Raw genomic sequence first — 24,934 nt, 5'->3', positions numbered from 1 at the left:
TTGCAGGAGATTAATTTTAGTTTTAACAGAGATCTCTCTGTCTTGCAAAAAAAGTGTTTATGAATTTTAAATGCACTTAGGAAAAGAATGTTATCAACTCTTTTTTATATACAAAGTTTAATCCCTTTTTTTTTTGTTTTACAAGTTTCCAACTTGGGAGGTATAGTGGCACCAATGTGTGCAATAACAGTGAGAAGCATTAGCTTACAACAATAGCATCGTTTCTGGAGTAACTGACTGGACACTGTGATAGAAACTTAGTTGAATATGCTTTTCTGAGTTTTCTGTCCTTTACTACTGAGGCACTACATTCCTCTTGATTTAACAAAATCTAGATTTTTTTTCTCTGTTTTCTCCACTTGCAGAGAGAATTGAACCTCACTGATTGTTATTAATAAACACATTTTGCAAATCTTAAATTGCATTGAGCTGCCGCAGTGGGTGACCGTGAATTTACATTGGAGACTACTTAGTCTGGGTATTTGATAATTAAAATGAATTTAATATTTGAGTGATGTTGTAGCTGTGACTGTCCAGGAATTATGCAAGAAGCAAGGATTTTTGGGGTGATATCTCTTATTGAACCAACTGCATGGTTGGGATAAAGTTAGATGAGCTTTCAAATGCATGACTGCCTTGCATTCAAAAGCTTGCCTAACTTTATCCCAACCACGCAGCTGTTCAGTAAAAGATACCATCCCAAAATATCCTTCCTTCTGATACCATTTTATACTTGAATTTCAAAGTAATTTAATTTAATGTGGCTACAAATAGTATTAATATGTACAGATGTGTACTCCATAAATATAGTTTTCAAAATTAGTTTCCACTGTTCTGTGATATTTAACTTGAGCCTTTTTATTATGTTATATAGAAACACTTACATTTTTCTCAACAGGAACATATTCTGTTGCGAAATCAAAACTTAGTTGGACTTAAACTGCCTGACCTTAGTGAAGCAGCTGAACAGGAAAGAGGTGCAGTATCATGAATGCTTTTTAAAATTCTTCTAATATGAAAGAAACTGTCCTGTAGGTATTCTTCTATAAGAACAGTTATGTTTCTCTGAAGCATCAATATGTTCCCCTAAATGGGGGCTCACTACTGAGCAGGTTCATTTCATAGTGGGGTCCTGCAGGGATCAGTTCTCGACTGTCTGCTATTCAACATTTTTCCCATGGTCTGGAAGAAAATATAATATCATCAAAAACATTTAGAGGAGTTACAAATAATAAAGAGGACACCTCACTGATAAGATGCAATCTGAAGTCTTTCTAAATTGGACCAGAAAAGTACTATGGGTTTCGGTAAGGCCAAATATAAAGTCCACACATCTATAAACAGGGCATGTAGGCTGTACAAATAGGGGAAGCATGTTGGATAATTATGAATGTGAGCTCACAGTGTGAGGCTGGGCTGATTTGGCTCTTGGATAAACAGGATATAAAATTGAAGGAGGGAGTTTGTTACCAACATATTTGGTACTTGGTACTATGGCAACTATGACTGGAATACTGTCCCCAATACTAATGTCTACAATTCAAAAAGGTGTTAACAAAAATTCACAAAAGAGCCAGGAGAAATAAAGCTGTGCAAAATCAGCTGGATAATGAAAGATTCACAAGCTTAGTCTATTTATAACAATATCAAATGCCTAGAAATGAAATTAGACGAATTAAGACTATGGACAACAAGACCTGTTGATACTGAGGGAAATTAACCTTTGAAACAGTTTACCAAGGGTTGTGGTAAACTCGGCAACAATGGAAATTCTTAAATATACATTGAATGTTTTTCTAAAAGATACTCCGCAGTTCAAATAGGAATTCTGGGAAGTCTGCTTAGACTGGAGATTGAACTAAGTGACCACAGGATTATTACCTGGCTTTATAATTTGTATGAGAGTAAAAATGAGAGAAGCTTAATTCATCTCATCCCTAATCAGCACAGTCCCCACATCTCCCCCTGACTTGGATTAAGCCAAATGACTTCCTAAAAGGGCAGAGCAAGAAGACTCAGTAAAGCAGGGGAGAACTGTCCTCTGTTCCTTTACCCTCAGTTCAGTTGCACAGGAAAACAGTTGAGAGATTCTTTTAAGAAGTGATATGAGCTACAGAATCATGGGAAATTGCATCATAGTACCTGCAGAAAATTGCAGTCAAAGGCACAACTTTTTCTCCCATCCTACTCTGCGATTAGTTTAAGGGGATCTTGCTTGTAGCAGCATTAGTGGGCCTAGTTTTTTTGGCCTTACTTAGTATATTATATATTCCTTATTTTCAACAAACCCACATTTGTAGCCTGATTATGATTATTGTCTTTAAAATCTTACATGTGGCTTTGGGAGGAACATATTTTTAAATGCTAAGAATTATTTTACATAAGACTATGGTAAATGTTCAGCTAACATATAGAGAGTCAGTCACATCTACAGACTGACTCCTTGACCTCACTGGGAAAAGCAGCAAGGACTAGAATTCTTTGTTAAGGAACCTCTCATTTCCTTGCATTGTAATGAATCCATCTAATGTTTTTTAATGGGGGTAATATTTTACCTAAGCCATATAGCCATAACCAAGCTGCTGACAGTTTCCCATGCTATGAATCATGCAGGCTGTGTCTATCATGTTATATTATCAGTGCCAAGTTGTCTCTGTCATCTTGGATTATATAGGAAACACTGTTTTGCAACTACATATATGTTAAATAAATAAGCGGACCCAGTAAATTGAAGACACTGTGTTGCTAGGCTAGCTCATAGTCTGAGGGGAATACACAATGGTGCTGAGGTATGCCCTGGACTTTTTAAATGTTAAAGAGAAGCAGAAAACAAGACTTAAATATTTAATCTGCTACATAATGGAAAGACAATCTACTTCCATTAAGCTTCTTTTACTTGGAGGATTACTATTAACATATTTTTAAAAAAAGAAACAGAGCTTTTTCTAACATATTTTCCAAGCCCAAGGTGTCTGTTAAAGAAGATGATTCTACCCAGCAAAAGTAAACATGAGTCCTCAGGTTTTTACTGCTGCATTTTCCAGAACATCGGTATATTATAGAAACAAGGCAAACCTTGCAGTTATTACCATCGAGGTAGTCACAAATCAGTGTTGGAATCATGATGTGTTTGCTGAACAAGAAGGAGGCCTTTGGTAGACCTTGGTGAGGGAGGCAGCAGGAGGTTCCTGGTATTAGGAAATCATGTGACCACTATTTAAGCACAATAATATATTGAAATGCACTTAAAGCCATGTCTTGGTCCTAGTGAAGAAACTGAAAATATATGGCTACAATTCAGTGTCACTCTTCCAAGTTGCACTGAATGAACTTGGAGTTCAAAAGAGGTGGCTATAATATATCCATCAGGCTTTTGAGGGAAAGGAAGAGTGAAGCTATAGGTTATGGTGACTTTGTTTATGTCAGCAGCCTGGAACAAAACATTTGATAAATGACAGTAAAGTTGACCCGCATTGGAACAAGATACAAAACATAACTGCAAAAATTCCAAACTGATATTACTGTTAAAACTAAAAGATAAAATATTGGGTTCAGTGTACAGTAGTCTACCTATTCTTGTTCAATTTTTGCATTTCTAGAGTACTTATTGGAAAAGAATCACTGTTCCATGTGCATTCAGAGGTTCTGTGACCTACCAAAATATTCGTTATTTCATTCCTTTCACTTGACAGATTAATCTTTGGAATCATTATTTTTGCATATATGAGTATAATATAATAATTATGAGATTGATGATAAATAAGTATATGGGACAAAGAAAGTGCCCATTTTCAAGATGCAGAGAATAAAAGCAGGATTTTCAGAAGTGCTCAGTATAAGCCCAACTGCCCTCCGGGCGTATTTAAGACAGTGGTAAAACGTCCATTGTCTTAAATAAGAGCGGAGTTAGGTCAGTACTGAACAGTTCTGAAAATTCCATTCCATTTGCCCAGGGTAGCTGATTTCCTAATTATCATATGACTTTCGAAAGCAACTTAATGATAAAAAGTTTATTTTTTTTGTGGAATTCCCCTTAGGCTCTTCACCTGTACCTTCCCCGACTGAGGAAGATGCAAAGAATAGCTCTGATGTCATGCCTAGCATTCCTGATATCCTGCTGCGAAAACTCCGTGTGCATAAATCTCTTCCAGGAAGGTAAAATCTACCACAGTCATTCTCAATCTTTGTAGACTCGAGGCACCCCTCATTAGACTCATGGTACCCCTTGAAAAATGCCGGCTCATAGCTCTCACTCATTTTTACTATGAAAAAATAGACCAATTCTTGTATTAGAAGGAATTCAGAAAGACCACAACAGGTCAGAAAGGTTTTTGACATTATAGATTCCTATTTGAAATCACTGGGCACAACCAGACAAGCATGTATGTGCTTTTGAGGCACTGCTAAGTGCTCATGATGCATGTCAAAAGGTTCTCCACACAGCAGATTTGCAGAGCAGAGCCAAAATTAGATACGAGGACTACACGATCTGTACATGTATCTACTACCAGGATACCAGATACACCAGTATCTTAAAAAAATGGTGTAAAAAAAAAAGCAGGGTGGTGCATGTGGTTGCAGAATGCACCACCCAAAATCACAGCCTTGATGGTAAAAGCCATGCTCCAGTTGCTGGCCAGGCTCCATGTGCCCAAGTCACCACCCTTGCAGTTCCAGGATGCACCCAGTAACGCTGTTGGAGTTAGCCCAGGTGCTGGCCCCGGCCTTCCCTACCTCACACAGGGCAATTTTCCATGCACCAGAGCACACATGCAGAGGCGTTCCCTGGGGACAAGTAGCTGCTATTTGTCCCCAGGAAAATGCATGTATGCACTCATCTGGATGCGCCCTTTGAATTGATCCTGAGGATCATGTGTAGGTGTTTGCACAGATAAGAGTGCTAAAATTATGTGGCATCTTTAAAAGCAACTCATGGCACCCCAGAGTGCCATGGTACCCTGGCTGAGAAGCACTGCCTTAATAGGTGAATCAGGACAGCATCTGCTGAAAATACGCTAATTGCTTCTATCAAACTACCTTTGAACAATTCTGCACATGTATGAGATCTGTACCTAGAGTTTTCTGTATTACTATTGTTGGAAAGAGGATCTGCAGCTGTATCTTATTTATACTGCAGTATTTTTAAAAAGTATAGCTCTCCAACTTTCAGAAATACAAACACAGAGAACACCTTTTTAAAGAATAATTTCAAATGTATAAATCCATGAATGTCTTATAAACATGATTTGAAACCTACAGATATGTTCCTTATGCAGATTGTACACAGATCTGTTAACTCTCATGATTTTTTCCCCCCTCCCACCTGAAGCAACAGACATAAACAAGTACTGGAAATGTTAATTTTTTGACAGAAGTAATATTGTCAGATCAGATTGCTCTTGCCCTGGTAAAATCTGGGCAAGGAAAATTCTGCAGAGATCCCCTATGCAACTTTTCCCTTTCCTCTTGATAATTGCTCCAGGCACTAGAGTTTGCCAGTGTGCAGATTGCCTACAAGGCCTGTCCACAAAATCCACACATTTCAAGGAGTATGCGAGTGTCCAGAGTTCTTGACACAGAGATCCTGTACCTCTGCCACACAGGTCTGGAGTAGCTCCTTTTGTCTTCCCACTTCAGGTCATGGCTGCCCCACTCTTCCCTCTAAAGCAGAAGGAGCATGTCTACCACATACAGTACTCTAGGAAAAAACTAATTATAGAAACTTAGGGCTGAAAGAGGCCTCAGAAAACCATGTAGTCCATCCACCTATTCTAAGGCAGAACCAAGGATATTGAGACCACCCCTGGGAGAGATCTGTCTATAGTTTTTCTTAAAATCAATTTTTGTTAATTTCCTGAGCTCTGTGCCACCCAATCTTGACGTGCTTTTTTTATATGCTCTGATTTTAACGGGGGGGGGGGGGTGTTTAAAAAAAAAATCCATAATCTGAAACTATCTCACTAAAATTATGTGTCCTAAACAGTACGTACACTCAGTGACGCAAAGGTTCTTGTGAAATGTTCATTCACTACATGGCTTCCTCAATAGGCAATAGCTGTACAAGAATGTATGTTTTGTACTACTGTACTCTTTAGATACTGAACAAATACTGATATCTAGTGAATTAACCAACTGAATCTCAAAGTTATTTACATACATTGTATATAAATCCAGTAAGAATCATCTGTCTTATACAGAGAGGTCAGCAGAGGCATAGTGCAGGGCAGTGGCAGAACGGCCAAAGAACACCACAACTCGCTGGGCGGGCAGGTGGGCCACATGCACACTCCAGCTGGCATCCCTCCACCCCCCCTCCCAACCCCGCTGTCATTACACCACTGGTGCAGGGCAGACTTATCCAAAATCACACCATGAACCAGCAGCATCAAGCCAGTTGTCCTAACTGTTCTAAAATCATTACAAACACTCTCCTTCCCAGTTAGACTACTCAAAGAACCAGTTTCTTCCTGGTTCGTGTGGGGTGCACCAAGGATGAATTTGACCTAACAGAAGTTTTTGCATAAGCTACAGTGATTTTTAGCAACAGTACAACTGTACCACAAGACATCTTTGACCATACATGTAATTGCTGTGTAATTATGTGTAACAATCCATGTTATATGTGTATATATGTATGTATGTACAGTTTTTGTGTGCATGTGGTGCTGATCATGAAACATGCACTGTGTACAAGCTTCATATAAGTGAATCTTTTATTTAGCAAGTGATGCAGTTGCAGCTGCAAGAGACTCTTATTTAGATTCAGTTAGATAATAAAGACAAAAGCAATTTCGTACCTTAAAACAAAATAACTGACTTTGCATATCTGGTAACTACTTAGCAAGGGGAACTTCACTTTTCATAAAAACAGTCTTCTACCAGAAAGTACATCCAGGCCATTGAATGAGTGCAGAAATGACCTTTGCACCCTTATTGTACATGTGTTGGAGTCTCCCAGCCCAAATGAAGGAAGTGCTATTTCCTGGTCATTTTATCATTATTCACTTTGTTTTGTTGTACTGTCCTATGACGCTGGCAGATGCTTACATGGTACTCACCTTATTTTGGAAAAAAAAAGAGAAGTCAGCTCTACACCAGTACAGGAAATGAAAAGGCCTTTACTTGGAATACAAAAGTCGAGTGACACAACAATAAATGAACATTATTAGAATATAACCTGGTGCATATCAAACACTGAACTTGCCAAGCAGCAGACATCTGCTCAGAATAACAATTAGTAATAAGACTACTCTAGCAAGAACTGTTTCTTTCCCATATGATACGACATATTGGTCTCTTCTACTCTACATACGAATGCTACCCCATCCTTTCCAAAGATACCAGATGTTCTAAGCTGTCCTGTTTGGGATTAACATTTCACCGAAAATGAGAATAATAATTCAACCTGCTGGGCAGTGTATTTTACCCATAAAATGCACAACAGGCAGGCCAATCACTTCTTTCATCCTTAGCTATGATGCAAGTAAAAGTAGTACTGGTACTCCTTTCAGACAGTCTGTTTTGCTCACTTACATAAGGGATGTGGGTCTTGTTTACCAGTGACATCTTCCTGAATGTACATTTTAGGGGATGGACCAAAACCAGAACCTCCAAACTAAAATCCAAAGGAATGAGGGTAGGAAGAGGACTTCAAATTTTGAAATTCTTCAGATCAGGAAATGCTACTATGCTTTTGGTTCCAGATCAGATCTAAAACCAGCATGGGTTCATTTTCTTGTTCAGCTACAAGTGAAATTCATAAGAATAGTCAATGATCACAGTACAGTTTCTTTGCTACTGCCAGTAGAGACCTGGAATACTTTATGTACATCAGTCTATATATTAATTGATTTGCTTATCTGTATAGACTTTCATACTATCCTCATCATGTCATCTGAGTCCTATATAGGCACTAAAGACTGGTACTGATCCCAACACATTCAGCTATTACCAATCTCAAAAGCTTCTCCCTTGCTTTTTCCTTCCATATTCATGGTTCCAGAATATGCCACCACTACACATTTTTTAGTCAGATGTAACACTGTACTGAATTTTAAAGCAATCTTAGTTTAATTTTAACAAAAAATATCATTTTGAAAAATGTACTAAATGCTATGTTTTTGTTACAGCCCCCCTGCACTTACTGAAAAAGAAGTTGAGGTAAGTCTGTTGCTAAACTCACAGATTTTTAAAGCCACAAAAGATACCTTTATAATTATCTGTTCTGGCCTCTTGTATAACATGATGTAACTTTTGGCTGAACAAGAAATTATAGAAAACAGTCTGTCCTGATTTTTAAAATTTCAAGCGACGAAGAATTAATCACATCCTTTGGTAAATTGCTCCAATGATTGATTGACATTACAGTTAAAAGCCTGTGCCTTCTTTCGAATTTGAATTTGTCATGAAAACTTCATAGCTATCCATAATTCAGGTTGTGTTCTTAATTCTACTTTCCATTTTGTATATAAAATTATTTTTTTATCATGGTAGTACAATGTTTTCTATGCTATGTTGTATTGCATCCTTTTTAACATACAGTTGCTTTATCGAACTAGGAGGATCTCTGGTCTGTTACAGAATAATTTACCAGTTATATATGTACTAAGTTGAAGCATGGTGCTGACCTCATCACCTCCTTATGGTGCTGAGGTTAAAGAAACAGTGGAGCCCTGCCTCTGCTGCTGCCATGGGCCTCAGTGGCCTGAAAACTGGGCACATTTTGGGCTGCAAACATGAATACCCCCAAACATAAGATGGATACATTTGGATAACACAATGCTAAATTTTAGACTGCTTATTATAATGGGGGAAATATTTTGCCTAAAACCTTTTTTGAAGAAGAAGGAAAAGGTAGTTTTAGATCAACTATAGTATTTATTAATTTGCATTAATCTTAGCAATTGTTCTGGTCAAAAAACAACCTTAAAAATGCTCTGAAAAAAATGTTTGGTATTGGTATTTGTAAATTAAGTTATTTCAGTATGAGTCTTTTAATGCAACGTTTCATTTTAAATTTATTTTTGTTTTTATTTAAAATTAGTAAAACTCTCAAACTCAATGATTGATTGATTGATTTGGGGTTAAATTAAATGTTTTGTTTCCAGTCCAAGTTTTTTTTTTCATTAGCCTTTCACACCCCAAAAATTGAAAAAATTCATTTCATGTCAACCAGAAATAATTTTCTGGAACTGCTGATAAAGTGAAAATAATTTATTTACACAGCTCTACTACCAGTGGCTTATTATAACTAATCAAGTGGAGTTGGAGTTGCTACTTAATACTTCTCAGTATCAGCCCTAGCCTATCTAAAATTTAGGGATCAGAAATTGAGAGTAATTTTTAAAAATGTGAATTAAATCATTTAAACATGTAACAAGTATTAATACATCAGATGAAAAATAATATTCAAACACTGGTTCAACAGAATAAAGTGTACCAGTAAATCATTTTTAGTGACTGCTATTGCTGGTTAAAATATTTCCAGTAAATGATGAGTTCATTTCTGGATTTCCTTTGCACACTGTCTGTTAAAAGACCTTGGGGACACTTGGGGAAAATCCAGTGATATGGTATAGACCTATTGTGACTCCGATACTTTCGGCTGGCCTTCTTCATTGTGTATGTCATGCTATGTCATGAAGTTTCAAAAAATTCTCAGGAAATGAAAAAATCCACCACATATATTATAACTATGCTAAAAGAACAAGTGAAAAGATAACCTTTGCAGGTGATACTCATTTTAAGGTATTTTCAACCTGATACTACAGTCCTTACTTGGGTACAAGTACCTACTAAGGTCAGACAAACAACTTTTGGTAATTTTTTTGTAAGAATTAAAGCTTGTATAATACAGGCACATCTACAAATGCTGTTTCTTTTACACCCAACAGAATGTATTTGTACAACTTTCCTTGGCTTTTAGAAATGATAGCTACACCTTGGAATCTAGAATTAATCAGGCAGAGAGAGAGAGGAATCTTACTGAGGAGGACACTGAGAAGGAACTGGAAAACTTTAAAGCAGCTATTACGGTAAGAAGAAAAAATAAATTTTCCTCTCTCTCTTTCTCAAGGAATAGAAGCACAACATATTTATAAGGTAATCAGCCTTAATGTTGGCATAAAGAATGAGCAGAGATAAGACATACAGTGCTAGACCCTGTAATTTGAAATTAGAAATGTAATTTGCTTGCATTTAGTGTAAAAATGCCCTAGGAGAAACTGTGGTAAACTGTACTGTTTTACATGTTGTGTGTCTACAGAGTGTCCAAAAGTAGCCTTTTGAACAGTTAGCTTCCTACTTAATGCTAAGGTGCTATAATCAGAGATGACCCGAGCAGGGTGCGAGGCCCAGGGCAAATTAGCCTTCGTGGGGCCCCGCCCCCAGACACAAGGAAGCCAGCAGCGGATTCGGTGACAGAGAGGGGGGTGCCAGGTGTCCGGATGTGAAGCCAGTAGCAGCACCAAGTTGCCGCGACGCTCTGCCCAGCTCCATGGGGCCCCACAAAGCGCAGGACCTGGGGTAGTTGCCCTGATTTACCCCCACCTAGGGACAGCCCTGGCTATAATAGCAGGCTATTGCATGTAGCTACCCTGGAACAGCAGCTCATCTGTCTCACTATATCAGTGTACAAAAACAATGCAAGTGACACAGAAGTGAACGTGTCATGTATGGGCCCTCAGTGATAAGACCTCACTGACATCAGTTACACTCACTAATACTAGGTGTGAATTTTATTCAGAAACGTTGGTTTTGCTCCCTTTCACCATAATTTCACCATAACAATATTACCGGTAAAAATCAGAGAAGGATGCCTGGGCTTTATTACCTGGAGCAAGGTTATGTTCAATTGAAATGCAATCATCTGAAGCTCATCACTGGGGAGTTGGTGAGGGGGAGGGGGAAGTCAGCTATTGTGCCAGTCTGTCAGAAGGTGCAACATATGCACGTATGCTTTTCTATACAAGTGAGTCAGTCTAACGAGAAGAGTTTGCCTTCTCTCCTACCAGGGTGCTGGGATAAGTTTGCAGAGGGGATAGGGAGATGTTAAAGGAAGCTGAGTTGTGTTTGTGATCTGTAGGTTGTGATATAGATCAGAGGATGTCTGGTTTTCCCTTGCTTCTGGGCTTGTAGGTCAACACATGGGGGCAGGAAAGAATATTTTCCCCTCCTGTTGCTACAGGTGTCAAGGTTTTCTTTTGTCTTCCTTAGAAGCATTGGGTATTGGCTGCAGCCAAGCCTGGGAAGTTTGACAGGGGTGTGCCAGTGCCCCTTCTTAAAAAACCCACAGGTTCCTGGCTACAGGGTCTTGCTCTTTCAATCAATCAATCAAAAGAAAATAACCCACAATTGGCATGAACTGTGAGAGTTTTTGTCGTCTTCTCCATCAGAGGGGCACAGTCCTTTTCTTTGGATCTCTGGAGTGTGTTCAACAACTGTGCCTTGTTGAATCAACTGTACCTGTTCGAGAGAGTTTTTCATAAGTTTTTAAGAATAGCTTATTTAAGATGGCTTAGATAAGGATGATTCTGCCTTGAACAGGGGGTGTACTAGATCACCTCCTTGAGGTCCCTTCCAACTTACTCTTCACCACCAGTCTTCAGAACAGTAAATTTGTTGAGAAAGGGTTGGACTTTCTTGTCACTCAGTAATGAACCTAACTAGACGATTTAGATAAGATGTTGAAAGAAGTTCAAGGTCTTGTTGCAGGGCACAAAGGTGCCCTGCTCCTAGAGGGGCGGAGGCTGCCTGGGAAGAGGCCCAGAGAGACGGACAGAAGCCCAGGTGCAGGTTGCCAGGGCAACAAGCCAGAGGGTAAATTAGCCTGCACCTGCACATGGTCAGCTGACTGGAAGGGGCAGGGCCTGGCTCATATATAAACCCCAGGCCCAGGCCCAGAGAGGGCAGTTCCCTGCCAGCAGCCAAGGGGGAAGGAGCTCTCCCAGAACAAGCAAAGGGGAGAGCCCTGTCCACAGGAGCAGCTTCCAGTCCTGTTAGGGGATGGAGCATTCCCCAGTAGGGTTTGTCTGAGGCTATAGCTGAGTGGCTTGAATTTGTTACAGCCAGAGGCTTGTGTGTTGTTTATTGTTGTATAAAACGGTGGCTTGGGTGAGGCTATTAGGGGAAGGAGGAGGCCTCATAGGGGACCCACTGCAGCATGGGGACCCAAGCGCCAGAGAGGGTGCAGCATTTGGGGTGCACTGACCCCAGCGCCAGAGAGGGCGCAGCACTTTGCAGGGCGTGGAGCAAGACAGGGCGGCAGAGAGCCCAAGCACCAGTGCGGCGCCAAGTGAGACAGGGCCATGGAGAGCCCAGGGAGAACAAGGGGGCCAAATTATAACAAGGCCCACACTGAACAATGTCAGTTCCATCTGCAAGGCTTGGGGTGTGGTAAAGGGGTGGTTGGAGCCCATAAAGCTAGGGTGCCCCAAAACACCCACTGCAAAATGGGACCCACAAGGGGTCCAGGAGCCCACAGGGTCAGAGAGTACAGTAAACTGTGTCCAAGAGGATGTAAAGGCAGCCGCCCTACTATATATATTTTCCATCAAAGATGTGGCGGGCGAGAATTGAGGGTGCCCATTGGGCCAACTTGGCACACTAAGGGGCCTTGGGAGATCACGGCCATCCTGCAGGACCCCATCCCATGACACTTCTCTCCTTCAGAGTCTTGAAGCTTATGGCTTAAAGTAAAAGCCCTATTCAGTTGTGTTAGAAAGAGTCACAGAAAGGAAAATGTTAAGCTTTCAAAGGAGAGGTACAAGTGGTCACTTGGTAAAAATAAAAGATCAGCCAGGGAAACAACTTCTTTGTTTCTCACCTAACTTTCATGATGGCTGTTCTCTCTGCCTTTCATTGAAACTTTTGTCAGCAATCAACAGCCACCTTTCTTGTGCAGCTCTTACAACTTTCTTGGGATTATGTAATAGAAATGCTAAATAGTTTTGAAACGTTTTAGTTTACAATATACTGCTCTTTTTGTGCTACAAGAGACCCAAGAGCTATAATGCTGGTTATAATACCAGCTATATTACATCAATGGTTATGTTAGAATAAGATGCTGATAGGGCCTTGATAAATTATTAAAAGGTCATAGGACAAGATTCATTCATTTTGCTTTTCAAGCATGGCAAACTTACGAAATTGAAGGATAGTTAAGCAAGGACGCTGTTTACATTTTTTTCATTGGAATATCAAAACTGAATTTAAAGATTATGTGTACTTAAAACACTGGGGACACTTGCTATTCCTTCCCTATTCTTGGCTGTTTAGAGAGCTGTAAGGAAAGATGATCTCTTAGATTTCATTTCTTTATTTATAATAATCTTTTGTATACATTCACATTTTTAGCTGGTAGTAGAGCATGTTAAAATGCAATCTATTAGTCAGCTGTATTAACACATATTTTGGTTTAAAATCACTTATTAGAGAGAGAAACTAAGAACAGTGTTACCATAGAAGAAAGGCAGATAACTTTTCCATCCTCACCCCACATCATGGGGCACAATTTGGCTCATAAATAAGTAACATAATATGCAACCTGAGGCAGTGCACAAGTTGTAATTTTAAGATATTAACATTTTACCATGAGCACATCACACAAGGAAGCAAATTAAAAAGTGACTAACCTATCTGAGAGTTCCTGCATTGCACAAGGGCCATATGAGGGCCTACCCTGTGCCTGTTGAACTGGTAGGAAGTTACCAATTCATTTCTGTATGAACAGATCCATAGTGTCTGCCTTCATCATAATATGGCTAACCCTGATGATTTCCATGTGCCTTGTGATAGTTGAAACCCCAGCTGCCAGAGACAGCTGGAAGTATAAGAGTCACTTTAGAAAATTGCAAAATTTTATGCCTAGATCAGGGGGCCCACAGGGCTCCCTAGAGGTCTAGAAATGTGTCCATTGTGAAAGTGGTGATACTAAATCTCCAGATCTGTAGAAAGCCCCAGGCCTTGATTGAACACTGGATCAGGTACCCAATCCCAGCATGCAGGGTCAGGTGAGGGTGTTGCCAAGCCCCAGGGCCCAATCCCAGTGTGTAGGGGACAGGCCGGGGTGGTGACTGGCCCCTGCGACCCAACCCCAGTGCACAGGGATGGGAGGGGGTGGTGCTGGGACCCCAGGACCCCATGTTGGCAGAAGGGGTGGTGTTGGGCCCCCAAAGCCCAATCACAACACATGGGGAGTGGGAGGCAGCAGTGCTGAGCCTCATGGACCCAGTCCCAGGGCATGGGGGTGGGAGGGGGAAGCACTGGGCCCCAGGGCCCAATTCCAAAGCAAACAGGATGAGGAGAGGGTGGTACCAGGTGCCAGGGCCCAGTTCAGCCAGCAGATAGGCCTTGTGATACTCATCTGGTTTGTGGGGCCAAAAACTTGAGCACCACTGGTCTAGATCATTCCAGAGATAATTTTGAAAATTTGACTTAAATGTAACCTAGTATCTTAAAGGCCAGACTGCAATTTAAAAAGTCAGGAGGTTTTTTTTGGTTTTTTTTTTTAAATCTCCTGATTCAGTCTCCAGATTCTTATAGGCCTGACTCATCATAGTTAAATGGTTGGTCCTCTACTTACAATTTTTCGAGTTACAATTTTTCGCACTTAATACGTTTATAAATTGGCACTGTTTCAACTTTGACGTCAGTTTTGACCTTACAACGTTTGATCCAATGCAATGCCACACCAACGAACAAGTTCACTGCGTTGCTCATCTCCCTGGAGAACTTCTGTCCAAACTTCCTTGGACACTTTCTTTAAGAAAGCAAACAAGACTCCAGAAAAACCTGCAGCCAAGACTCCTGAGAAGACTCCAGCCAAGAGCCCTTCAAAAAGTCCAAAGTCACCTTAAAGAAGTCCTTCCAAATCAATATGATTGCTATTTACAATATAAATACATTAAAAGCTATATTACTCATCTATAATTGATTGAGTACAAAATTCTGGAGTATTTTTGGTGAAAACAAGGTATCGGGCCTTGGTTCAAGCAATCCCCTATTCATAACATTGTTTCATATGAGAAAATTTGTTCAGAGTTACGATGTTTTGACTTAAGATGCAGTTTTCAGGAACCACTTGTGTCGTAAGTCCGAGGACTGCCTGTACTGTAAATAGTTCACTAGAAGGAATAGTTTACGTGGTTTTTTTCAACTTTAAGTAAACAAATGATAAACTATAAATAAAATCTGAATCGCAGGGGCTTGTTTATTTCTCATTCAAAGTGTCTTCTATTGGCCTGCAGTCTTGTAGTGTTTGAACATGCTAGCAACATAGTACATAGGAATTGTTGTTGTTGTTTAGATTTATAATCTGCTCTATCTAGAGAGGTTGGTATCTAACATCACGAAGTCTGGGTCAAGATTTCAGCAGCCCTGCAGCATGAGGGTATAGGGTCATTCTCATGTAAACAATGTTTAAAAAGAATTAAAGATTATCATAAATAACCGTACTAATAAAGAAAACAGCCTTTCACAAAGGCCCCAGTTCCGGAAAACACATAAAGAGTACTTGACGTAAAGTGTGTGAATAAACACGTAGAAGTCATGTGCATTACCTGATTTTTCTCATGTGGAGTCAAGCTTACCAAAGTGAGTTCAGTTCAGTCATAATTAACGCATAAATACCAGTATTTCTGATCCAACTCCAAACCTATCTGTGGAATAGTGTTTTGATATATTTTTTTTTTAGGCCATACTAATGTCGTACTAATTATTATTGCTTTTTCCTTCTGAGTTAAAGCAAAGTTAACAGTGATAGGGGTGTGTTTTTTAAGTAAATTAAATTAGAAGTGAAAAGTTTATTGATGCCTGCCTACTAGACTAGAAAGATCAAGTGCTCTGTATATTTTGGAAAGAGTAGGCGAATACTAATTGCAATATGGGTAATATTTTCTTTAAAGTTGTTCATAGGCCTTAAATAAATGAGACTTATAGATTTCAGTGGAAACAGTATTGCAAATGTGTATGTTCTATGCATTTGCCCCTAAAAATTTCAAGTCACATGTTGATGTACATCCTATCATTTCAGTCTTCAGCTGCCTTATGGTATCACCATGAGCACAGAGAAGCTTACCAGAAGCTGTTGGAGGATATTGCTGTACTGCATCGTTTAGCTGCTCGACTATCTAGCCGTGCCGAAATGGTTGGAGCTGTTCGTCAGGTAAGAATATTTTAAAATGTCTCCTAGATTCTCTGGCTTCTATTATTTAGCAATGACATTTCTTAGATATTCAGAAAAGTCACTAAGTTCCTGGCACGGGTTTGTGTGTAACCATATTATGAACCTCATCATGCTTTGGATTTACTTCCACTTGCTGCAGTTTATATTACTCCTGTGAATTCTGACAGATTTAAAGGAGTTAACATCAAATAACATGCAGTTGCCTTCACAATGGCACATTCAAGTAATAAAATGCAGGCAGATTTGAAAGCTACAAACATTTGTATAATATGAAATTCATACCTATTTATATATAGATAGATAATTTAATACAATTATTGTTTCACAGTATTTGCTTGGAAAACCAGATTAACCACAGAACCAGTCAAATGTTTAAAATGCACATGCATGATACATGCTCCAAATAGGAACTGCAGTAATAGTTTCTGTAAGCATAAATATGATAGGATAAGACAAAGCATTGCATAGGATAAGACATATGCATGGCCATTGTTAGAAAACATGTACATGCATATGCCACATATAAAATTGCTAGTGATGAAAGGTACCAAGATTCCTTTTTTGCACATCTATTCCAGACTTGGCCCCGGTAAAGCTTGGCAGATAGAGATGAACAATTATTTAATTACCATAGGAGTCCCTTGTTTGTTTGTTTTTTCTCTCCCACTTTAGGAGAAACGCATGTCGAAGGCCACAGAAGTTATGATGCAGTATGTGGAGAATTTGAAGAGAACATATGAAAAGGATCACGCTGAATTAATGGAGTATAAAAAACTTGCCAATCAGAATTCTAGTAGAAGTTACAGCTCATCAGGTAATAAGAGCACTTTAAAGTCCAAGGATTAATCTTGCCATTAATCACAGGTGTGGTAGTCTTGTTCATCTTGCAAATCAGGTACCTTAAATCAGCTCAGGTACATAAGTTACATATCAACAGAGGCTTGCATACATTTATTTGTTGGAAGTTTCAGGCCTGATTAATTACTCTATTTTAAGAGCATTTCTTTTTTTATTTATCATATATAGTGAACAAGACCTATTTTATCTGCCTGCAGTGGTTCTCAAAATGATTGTTCACATGTAATCCATTTCTGGTACATGTGCACACAGGGATTATTACTGCTTTTGACTTGAGCGGTAAGCCAAAATTTGGGGTGCTGAAGATTATTCCAGTTAGGAGGAGAAATTGGTAATGTGACCAGGGTCCTGGCATGCTATTCTGCTTGCACATTCATGTAAATAAGATCCTGACATATGGAGAACAAGAGGAATCAAAGGAAAACTTTCCTGCTCACAGTTTCTCTCTTTAGGCTTCTCTTAGGACATAGGTGCTGAGTACATGGTGCCCAAGGGCCCTGGCCCTGCTTGGGAAGCCTGTCCCTAATGGGGTGGGACTGTCCCAAAATGGGAACATCGAGTCTCAGGCTGCATGACTCCGAGATTGGCAGTATCGTGCAGGGATCCAGGTTTTCCGTTCACCGCGGAAAAAACACAGGAATTTCCCTTTGCAGGCTGGCAGAGTTCCAGCCTGTAATGGACTGCACAGAGCAGAATGCAGGGGGTGCCATGCACGTGTATGCGTCAGCACACATGCACATCACCGGGAATACAGCCCCAGGCAACAGTGGACAGCAGCTCCCCCAGCTGCCTGCAGATAAGTCTGGGGGAGGGGGAGCAGACTCAGGCCCCTACAGTGAGGGAAGGACTGGAGCTGGGGCTGGGCCTGGGGATGCTGCCCAACCACTGCAATGCATGGGAGCTGGGGCAGGGAGCAAGAAAGAGCCATGGGCAGCTTGTCCAGGAGTGGGGCGGTGGGAGAGCTCTGTGCTGGCCACACCACCTTGGTGAGGTGCCCCCTTCTCGCTCAGCAACAGGGGGAGTGGCAGCATGGAGTTGTGCCCCCCACTGACCAGCTAGCAGCCCACCCAGGCAGCCCCAAGAGGCACTACCTTCATATGGAGGGAAGGACCAGGACCCCCCAGAGCTCAGGGGCCACTCAGCCTGCTGGCAGCTCTCCCCCCAGCCACAGGAGAGGCAGGCAGGCTACGTCAAAAAACAAGAAAAAAGAATTGGGCTCCTCACCACTTCTGTCTTCAGCAGGCACCTGGGGGGCAAGCTGACAGCTGTAACGTATCATTGCAAACTAAACTACATCCAGATGTAGTTTAGTTTGCAACAATGCAATTGTCATTTAAAAGCCCCAAAACTCTTGAATGTGTACAGTGTGACACCACTAAGCCACACAAAGTGACATTTTAATGGTATGTACATGTTAATGGCATCATGTGTACAAGTGCCCAAGGTGGCAACCACTTTTCAGTTCCTTCTTACACTTGTGAGTGCAAGAAAGAATACTTGTAGTACTGCAGTTTCTGTGAACAGCATTTCTGTGTATTGTGACTGACTTATTCTTCTAACTTAATTTAGGTTTTCCTTTATTTAACCTGTTGACCAAAAATTTTGCAATATAGGAGAGGTTTCTAAGTCTGGAACATGCTCTAGCACTGGACCCCTTTGGATATGCTTCAGGACCTCTCCCTCCTGCAAGGCAGCTTTTCTTATCATTGACAGATGCTAAATTCCTCTTCTGCCTTGATGAAGTGCATCTTCCATCCCAAACTCTATTAGCTGCTGTTCCGTGCAAAAAGGACCAAAAAAAATAGATTCCTTCCTAGCACTCTCTCTCTTACAAAAGCCCCTCAGCTTTTAAATAGCGTGAAGCAACATTGCTTCTACAGGGAAAACACTATCAATATAGACTGTGCTCCTAACCCCTGCAGGAAGCCAACAATCTACCCTGAGCCTAACTGGCATTCAGAAAGTTCTGCTCTTTACTGCAGAGTCGATCAGATGATCCTTATGTTCCTATGCTCAACCTACAAAAGAGAAAATATTGAGGAGCAGCACTTTATATGGGTTTATGAAGTTTAGAGCCCAAACAGTGATGACAACTTCCCTTTAGGCTTTTTTAGTCTCAGAGATTTGTAAAGCACCTACCTGGGGTTTGGTTTAACAAAGCTATCCCTTAAAAGAAAACTCTAGCTCCAACGGTGACTTCAGCAGAGCAATCTTGGAGTCATTGTTTCTGTAGACTCCTATCACTGACATCCAAGTTACAAGTTAATGCTTCTGAGTCACCAAAACCAAAAATCATGTGGATGATTGCTCAAAGAGAAAACATTTACCCTACAGACTGTAAACCTTTGAAATTTATTATCCACATATCTTCCGTGGCCTGCCCTTCTTACCCACCTCCAGAGAGTCCTTCTCAATACAGTTTCTCTTTTGACAAAAGAAGTAGGTACAGACTTCATCCATATTGTCCTTGACTGTGGAGTACAGAACATTTAGGGATTAAGTGAAGCTCCATGGACACTGGTATCAAAAAAATTTGTGCACACTATCCTTAGAGATGTGATGACAAAGAATATATTCCAGGGTATAGAATTTTATAGTAATAAAAATATTGGCACCATTTGGTTTTTAAGTTGTTTATGTATCTTGTTGGCTGTTTATATTTTTAATATTTTCTAAGAAAAACTGGCATGTAAGACAAGACAGGAAGCTCAGTTCTGATTTCAATGGTAACTGAAATCAAATGGAAAAAAAAAGTTCTCATGGAACTGCGACTGGAGTCCAAACCAGCATTTTATAGTACAGGACTTCTACAAATAGAACAGTCTTTGTTCTTATTTCAGTGCTGTTTATATGCATAGTTTAACTTTTTCTCTATTTGCTATTCTTCATTGCAGAAGATGGAGTACCTCGTTCATCTAGATCAATGTCTCTTACTGTTGGAAAGGTATTTTTTACTGTATTAACGAAAATTTGTGAAATATAAGGAGGTGTCACATCTAAAGTTCAGTGTCTAAGCCAGTGATTCTCAGTAATGGTGCTGCAACACACTGGAGTGCTTTCAGAGCTTTCCAAGGGTACTGTGTGGAAACATAATTCACATGATAAATCCAAAGATCTCAAATAGGAATCCATGGTAGCAAAAACATTCTGACCTATTGTGGTCTTTCTGAATTGGTTGCAACAGAACAATTGCTCTATTATTTTTCAGCAGTCAAAAAATGAGCATAAACTAAGAGCAGGCATTTTTAGGGGTGCCTTGAGTTGAACAAAGGGTGCTTTGAGTCTAAAAAGGTTGAGAACCACTGATCTAAGCACATGTAGTTCTATTGCCAATATTATTCATATTACAGTCCTGATCTGCAGCAGTTTGTGATGCCCAATCTAAACATCAGGGAATTTTGAATAACATATTTACTCGACTCTGAGATGAGCTGTCCCCATCCCCATCTTGGATCCGCATTTGGGTGGAAAGGGGGGAGCAGGCAGCAGCTGAAGCTATGATTCTGGCATTGAGTCTGGGTTGGGGCCAGAGTCAGATGTACAGCAGCCTCCTGTCTCCACCTGCACTAGCCTTCTGCAGCCTCTGCCCCAACTCTGCCCTCTTCCCCACCCCCTTTACTGTCAGGCACAGCTCAGCTCCATCTTGGGTTTGATTTCCTCCTGGGCATGGAGCACATGGAAACTCTGCTCCAAGCCTGACCAATCAGCAGCACAGGCACTGCTGTATTGCCTGCCTCACCAATCAGCAGTGCCAGCACTGCTGCATGGCTGGCAGGGGCTGCTCTTCTACATGCTATGTTCTGGGAAGGTAATAGAGCCCAAGCAGTGTCTAATAGTAAGTGGAGGTGGGGAGGGGGAGACAGACACTGGGGAGTGGGAATGAAGAGAGTGTGGGGACCTGGGGGTGGAGGGTGCAGATGGCAAGGCAGGCAGGAAAGCTGCAGTGGAAGAAGTAAGGGAGAAGAAGGCACAGAGACTGCCTGATGCTCCCCAGCCACCCAACCCACCCAATCACTATTTTCCCTGCTATAGCAGTGGGTGTGAAGAGGCAAGAAAAGTCCCTTTTAAACCCCCAGCTGCTGAGGGAACTGACTCACAAGCCCCACCAGAGACAGCAACTGCAAAAGACCAGAAGCCAATACAGAAGCCCTGTTTTATTAGCAACTGTTTGGTCCGGATTGAACCAACTGATTCTCCAGAAGCAAGAGATTTTGAGAAATAGAAACAAGCTTAGCAGTGCATTCATTTGTTAGGTCTATTCCTGTTTTTTGTCTTGATTGAGCTGAAAGCCTTCCAGTTCCGTTCATTATTACTAATGAATTTTATGAAACAGTGAATTTTTAGAAATAAAAAATTTCCCATGGAAAAATTAAGCACTGGATTTTTCTGCCCCACATCTCTGGCTGCCGCGCGGAGATTGGCAGTACAGGAATCAGGGTTTTTTCTTTTCCTTACTTTTGCTTTCACTTTCAGTGGGGCAGCCTATCAGGCTGAGTTCCCATCATCAGGAGAAGGAAAAGGGAGAAGTCAGTGTCAGGCTGGGGCCAGGGGGACACTGGACCAACACCGGGCTCCCTTGCTCCAGAAACAGATAGTTAAAGAAGGGCCAGGAAAAGGCCCATTCCCCAGTGGGAACAGGACTCTGTTGTGGAGATGCTGAGTGAACTGGCACCAAAGCACTGGGGATCAAGACAGTCACCCATACTCAGATGTGTAAGGGATCAGGATTTCTCCTATGTTCTTTTATAGTTTTCCTTTGGCCGATAGGGATGGGCTTTAAAGAACAGTCCTCAGCTCTCAGGAGTAATGGACACCATAACAGGGTCACCACCAGCGGTCATAATGGCCCCATGGCCAAGAGACTTACCTGAGGTCTAGGTCTTTGCTTTGTGGTGTTCTTCCTTTTTTGTCTTCCGTTTGCCAATGTCAGGGACTCAAACCCCAGCTTCCCAGGTCCGTTGTCTGACCGCAAGAGACAGGCAACACCAGCAAGGTCTTATCTCAAAGCTCTTTATTGAAGCATGCACGCAACAACAAAGAGCACCCCGTCTCCTCCAAGAACCAGCCCCCCTTGATAAGAAGTAAGCAAGTTTATATAGACAGTTTTGCGTCACAAATTCTACACTTAATTGACTCAACCTCTATGGTTAGTTAAAAACTTTTAGTGCGCATGACACGATACAGTAGGTGGGAATTTCCCACTGTAAGAGAAAGCAAGATATCAGGTTAGTGTGAGAAAACTTCTAATTAGTTCAAACTGGCTTTTGGCTACATACTGGTTTTGATATGTTAAATCAGGGAGGAGGATTGCATCCCTGATTGTTTCAGCTGTGTCTTTGAAGCACTGAGTCTGCTTTGTAGATTTATCTATGGTCTTGTTAATTTCTACAGCTACACAATAATAGGCTTTGAGCAGTTTTTACACATAAGCATCTTCCTTATCATCAAACATGCAACTTTCTTTTCAGCACTGTTACTTAAGCTAGTGAGTTCAAGGTAGGTTCAGTTTGTACCATCCCTGTTTATCAACTCACATTCCAAATGTCATCCTGCATACGGAGAGTTCATGATTGTCCTGTTTATGGCCTCTCAGCAGTATTTTTCTTTGTTGGCTTTTGGGCCTGCTCTCAAACATCATATATATCAATCCCCCCTTTGTCCCTAGAGGACCCGAAGAGGGGACTCTTGGGACACATATCTATTCATGTATCTAGGGTTCATGACATGATAGGGCCTTTTAACCTTGGGGCTTTTTTTACATAGTAAAGCACCCACATAGCATCCACACCTTACGATTACATAAAGTAATAAAAGCCCACTAATAACAACAACAGCACTTTTAAGTAAATTATGTAGCCACCCACCTATATCAGGCAACCAGCTGAATAAATCACTCCCCCAAAAGCTCCAGCTCGGTCGCTTTCCTCCATGATCCTTTGCAATCTCTTTGAGGTGCTGTGCTCTTTCCCAGGTAGCATTATAAACATCAGGGATATCAGGACAACATTCTTGTCCTATTAAGGCACATGTTCCTCCTTGTGAGGCCAGCAAGATGTCTAGGGCCATTCTATTTTGAAGAACCATTTGCCTTATTTGCTTTTGCTCAGTAGCCAGATCTATGAGGGCCTTAGCAGTGGTATTAGCCATCAGTTCTAACACTCCCTGTAGTCTCATCACACCCTCTCCTATGCGGTAAGTGGCCCCTCCGCAAGCAAAAAAGAAAGTGGCACAAGTTCCGGTCCAATCATTAAGCGCTTTCCAAGTAAGGGGTCGAGACCAGTCAACAGTATCTTTGGCATCTCGCACGTTATGCAACCGTCTAGAGGGAAGGTGGTCTCGATACAATACAGGAGGCTCTAACCAGGCTAAGTAGCAGGATCCACTCCACGAAACAGGCAAACTTAAGTATGCCTTCTCTCCACACACCCAATATACTCCAGACAAGGAAGGCTTAGTAGACAAATTTGCACGGTGGAATATTATTGTCCTGTTAGTCTCTGTGTACCAACCGGTCCAGGCAGGGAGTTTTTTAAAGCTAAGAAAGGTGGAATTATCAGAGCAGAGGCAGACTGTGTGCTGCCCTTCTGAACTATTAGCTGTAGCGGAATGGATCTTTGTGCAGTTTATAGCCCATGTCTTTACATTTCCTGGATCATTACTATCATGTAAATACCAAACTTTCCCATCATTAGGACAATGGTTCTTACCAGGATGATTATACCAGTATGACTTAGCCCTTTTTTGACCATCTTCCAAAGATATGCCTGGTCCTCTCGTGCTCCCAAAATGGGTCCCATTAAAGTAGGCTTTACTCACTGATCCCCAATGACACTTTCCCTAACCCCAAAAAGCACCATTCACCAGGTCTTTTCCACACCGTGAAGTACCTGCTAACCTGGATTCCAGCATCAACCCAGGTTATATTATGGTTACCTGTGGGATCCTTCCAAGATGGGGTCCAGATCATGTTCATAGGGCTAAGGGGAATGGGAATCATGGGAAGACCGCTCTGGCTATCTACTGGCATTAAGGAACACACCCAACATGAGATGTTGTTTAGAGCTGGTATACGGGCTTTCATCTCATGAGCAAAGCGAATAAAGGCATTATATTCGTATCCCCTAATTATTCCAACCACCAAAAAAGTAAAGCAATAAACAATACACAGATGAGTCCACCGACTCCCCAGGCGACTTTCTGTGGCCATCCCTTGGGGAATGGGCACCAGTCTAGGTTTTCTTGAGTTTGAGCTTCAGGCCACCCAAAGGGGTAGCAGTCCATTTGTCTTGGATACGGAGGTCGTCTGCTTCTGATTCACCCAGTTCGCAGTGGGGTGAACACGCATGGCTCCCTTGAAGTCCGACACTGTCTGCTTCTGGGGAACCCTTTACCAGGTCAGGTTCCCTAGCGAGGCTCCTTTTGACTCTGGTATGATGAATCCAAGTGGAAAGTTCTTTGACTCGAATAGCAGTGGGGCTTACCAGGATGGTCTCGAACGGTCCTAGCCACTGAGGTTGAAGTGGGGTCTTTCGGTAAGTTTTGATCCACACCAGGTCACCTGGCAAAATACAATGAACAGCTTCCCACAATTGTAAAGATTGAGACTGCGCTGAGTACTGTTGTAATGTTGCTAAATGCTGTTGCAAGGCTTTTACATAAGCCTCTGTTTCACGAGTCAGATCAGTGTCACTAGGTATTGAAATCAAAAAAGTAAAGGAAGGGGGTACATGTCCAAAAAGTATTTCAAAGGGCGCTAACCTAGTTCTAGAGTTCAGAGTGGTCTGAACAATATACAAAGCCAAAGGAAGAACTTGAGTCCATTTCATCTTGAGTTCTTTACACAACTTAGTCAGGGTGGCTTTTAGAGTTCCGTTCATACGCTCCACCTGGCCT

The 24,934-nt window shown here is 41.2% G+C and overlaps 1 protein-coding gene across 3 annotated transcripts in view; it reads left to right on the top strand.

Annotated features, from left to right (window-relative positions):
• The window catches only part of MRVI1 (murine retrovirus integration site 1 homolog), a 227,680-nt gene that overhangs the window by 185,483 nt on the left and 17,263 nt on the right, over window positions 1-24,934 (top strand). For all 3 annotated transcript variants that reach the window (XM_019551457.1, XM_019551456.1, XM_019551458.1), the window contains 7 exons: window positions 899-977; window positions 4,038-4,155; window positions 8,130-8,160; window positions 9,894-10,034; window positions 16,031-16,162; window positions 16,856-16,997; window positions 19,936-19,985. In XM_019551457.1, the coding sequence (XP_019407002.1) occupies window positions 899-977; window positions 4,038-4,155; window positions 8,130-8,160; window positions 9,894-10,034; window positions 16,031-16,162; window positions 16,856-16,997; window positions 19,936-19,985 (693 nt within the window). The remainder of the gene's footprint in view (window positions 1-898; window positions 978-4,037; window positions 4,156-8,129; window positions 8,161-9,893; window positions 10,035-16,030; window positions 16,163-16,855; window positions 16,998-19,935; window positions 19,986-24,934) is intronic.

Source organism: Crocodylus porosus, unplaced genomic scaffold, assembly GCF_001723895.1.
Source record: "Crocodylus porosus isolate Cpor-Errol unplaced genomic scaffold, CroPor_comp1, whole genome shotgun sequence".
In the NCBI taxonomy this organism is placed as follows: domain Eukaryota; kingdom Metazoa; phylum Chordata; order Crocodylia; family Crocodylidae; genus Crocodylus; species Crocodylus porosus.
This window is presented reverse-complemented; position numbering and strand designations above follow the sequence as displayed.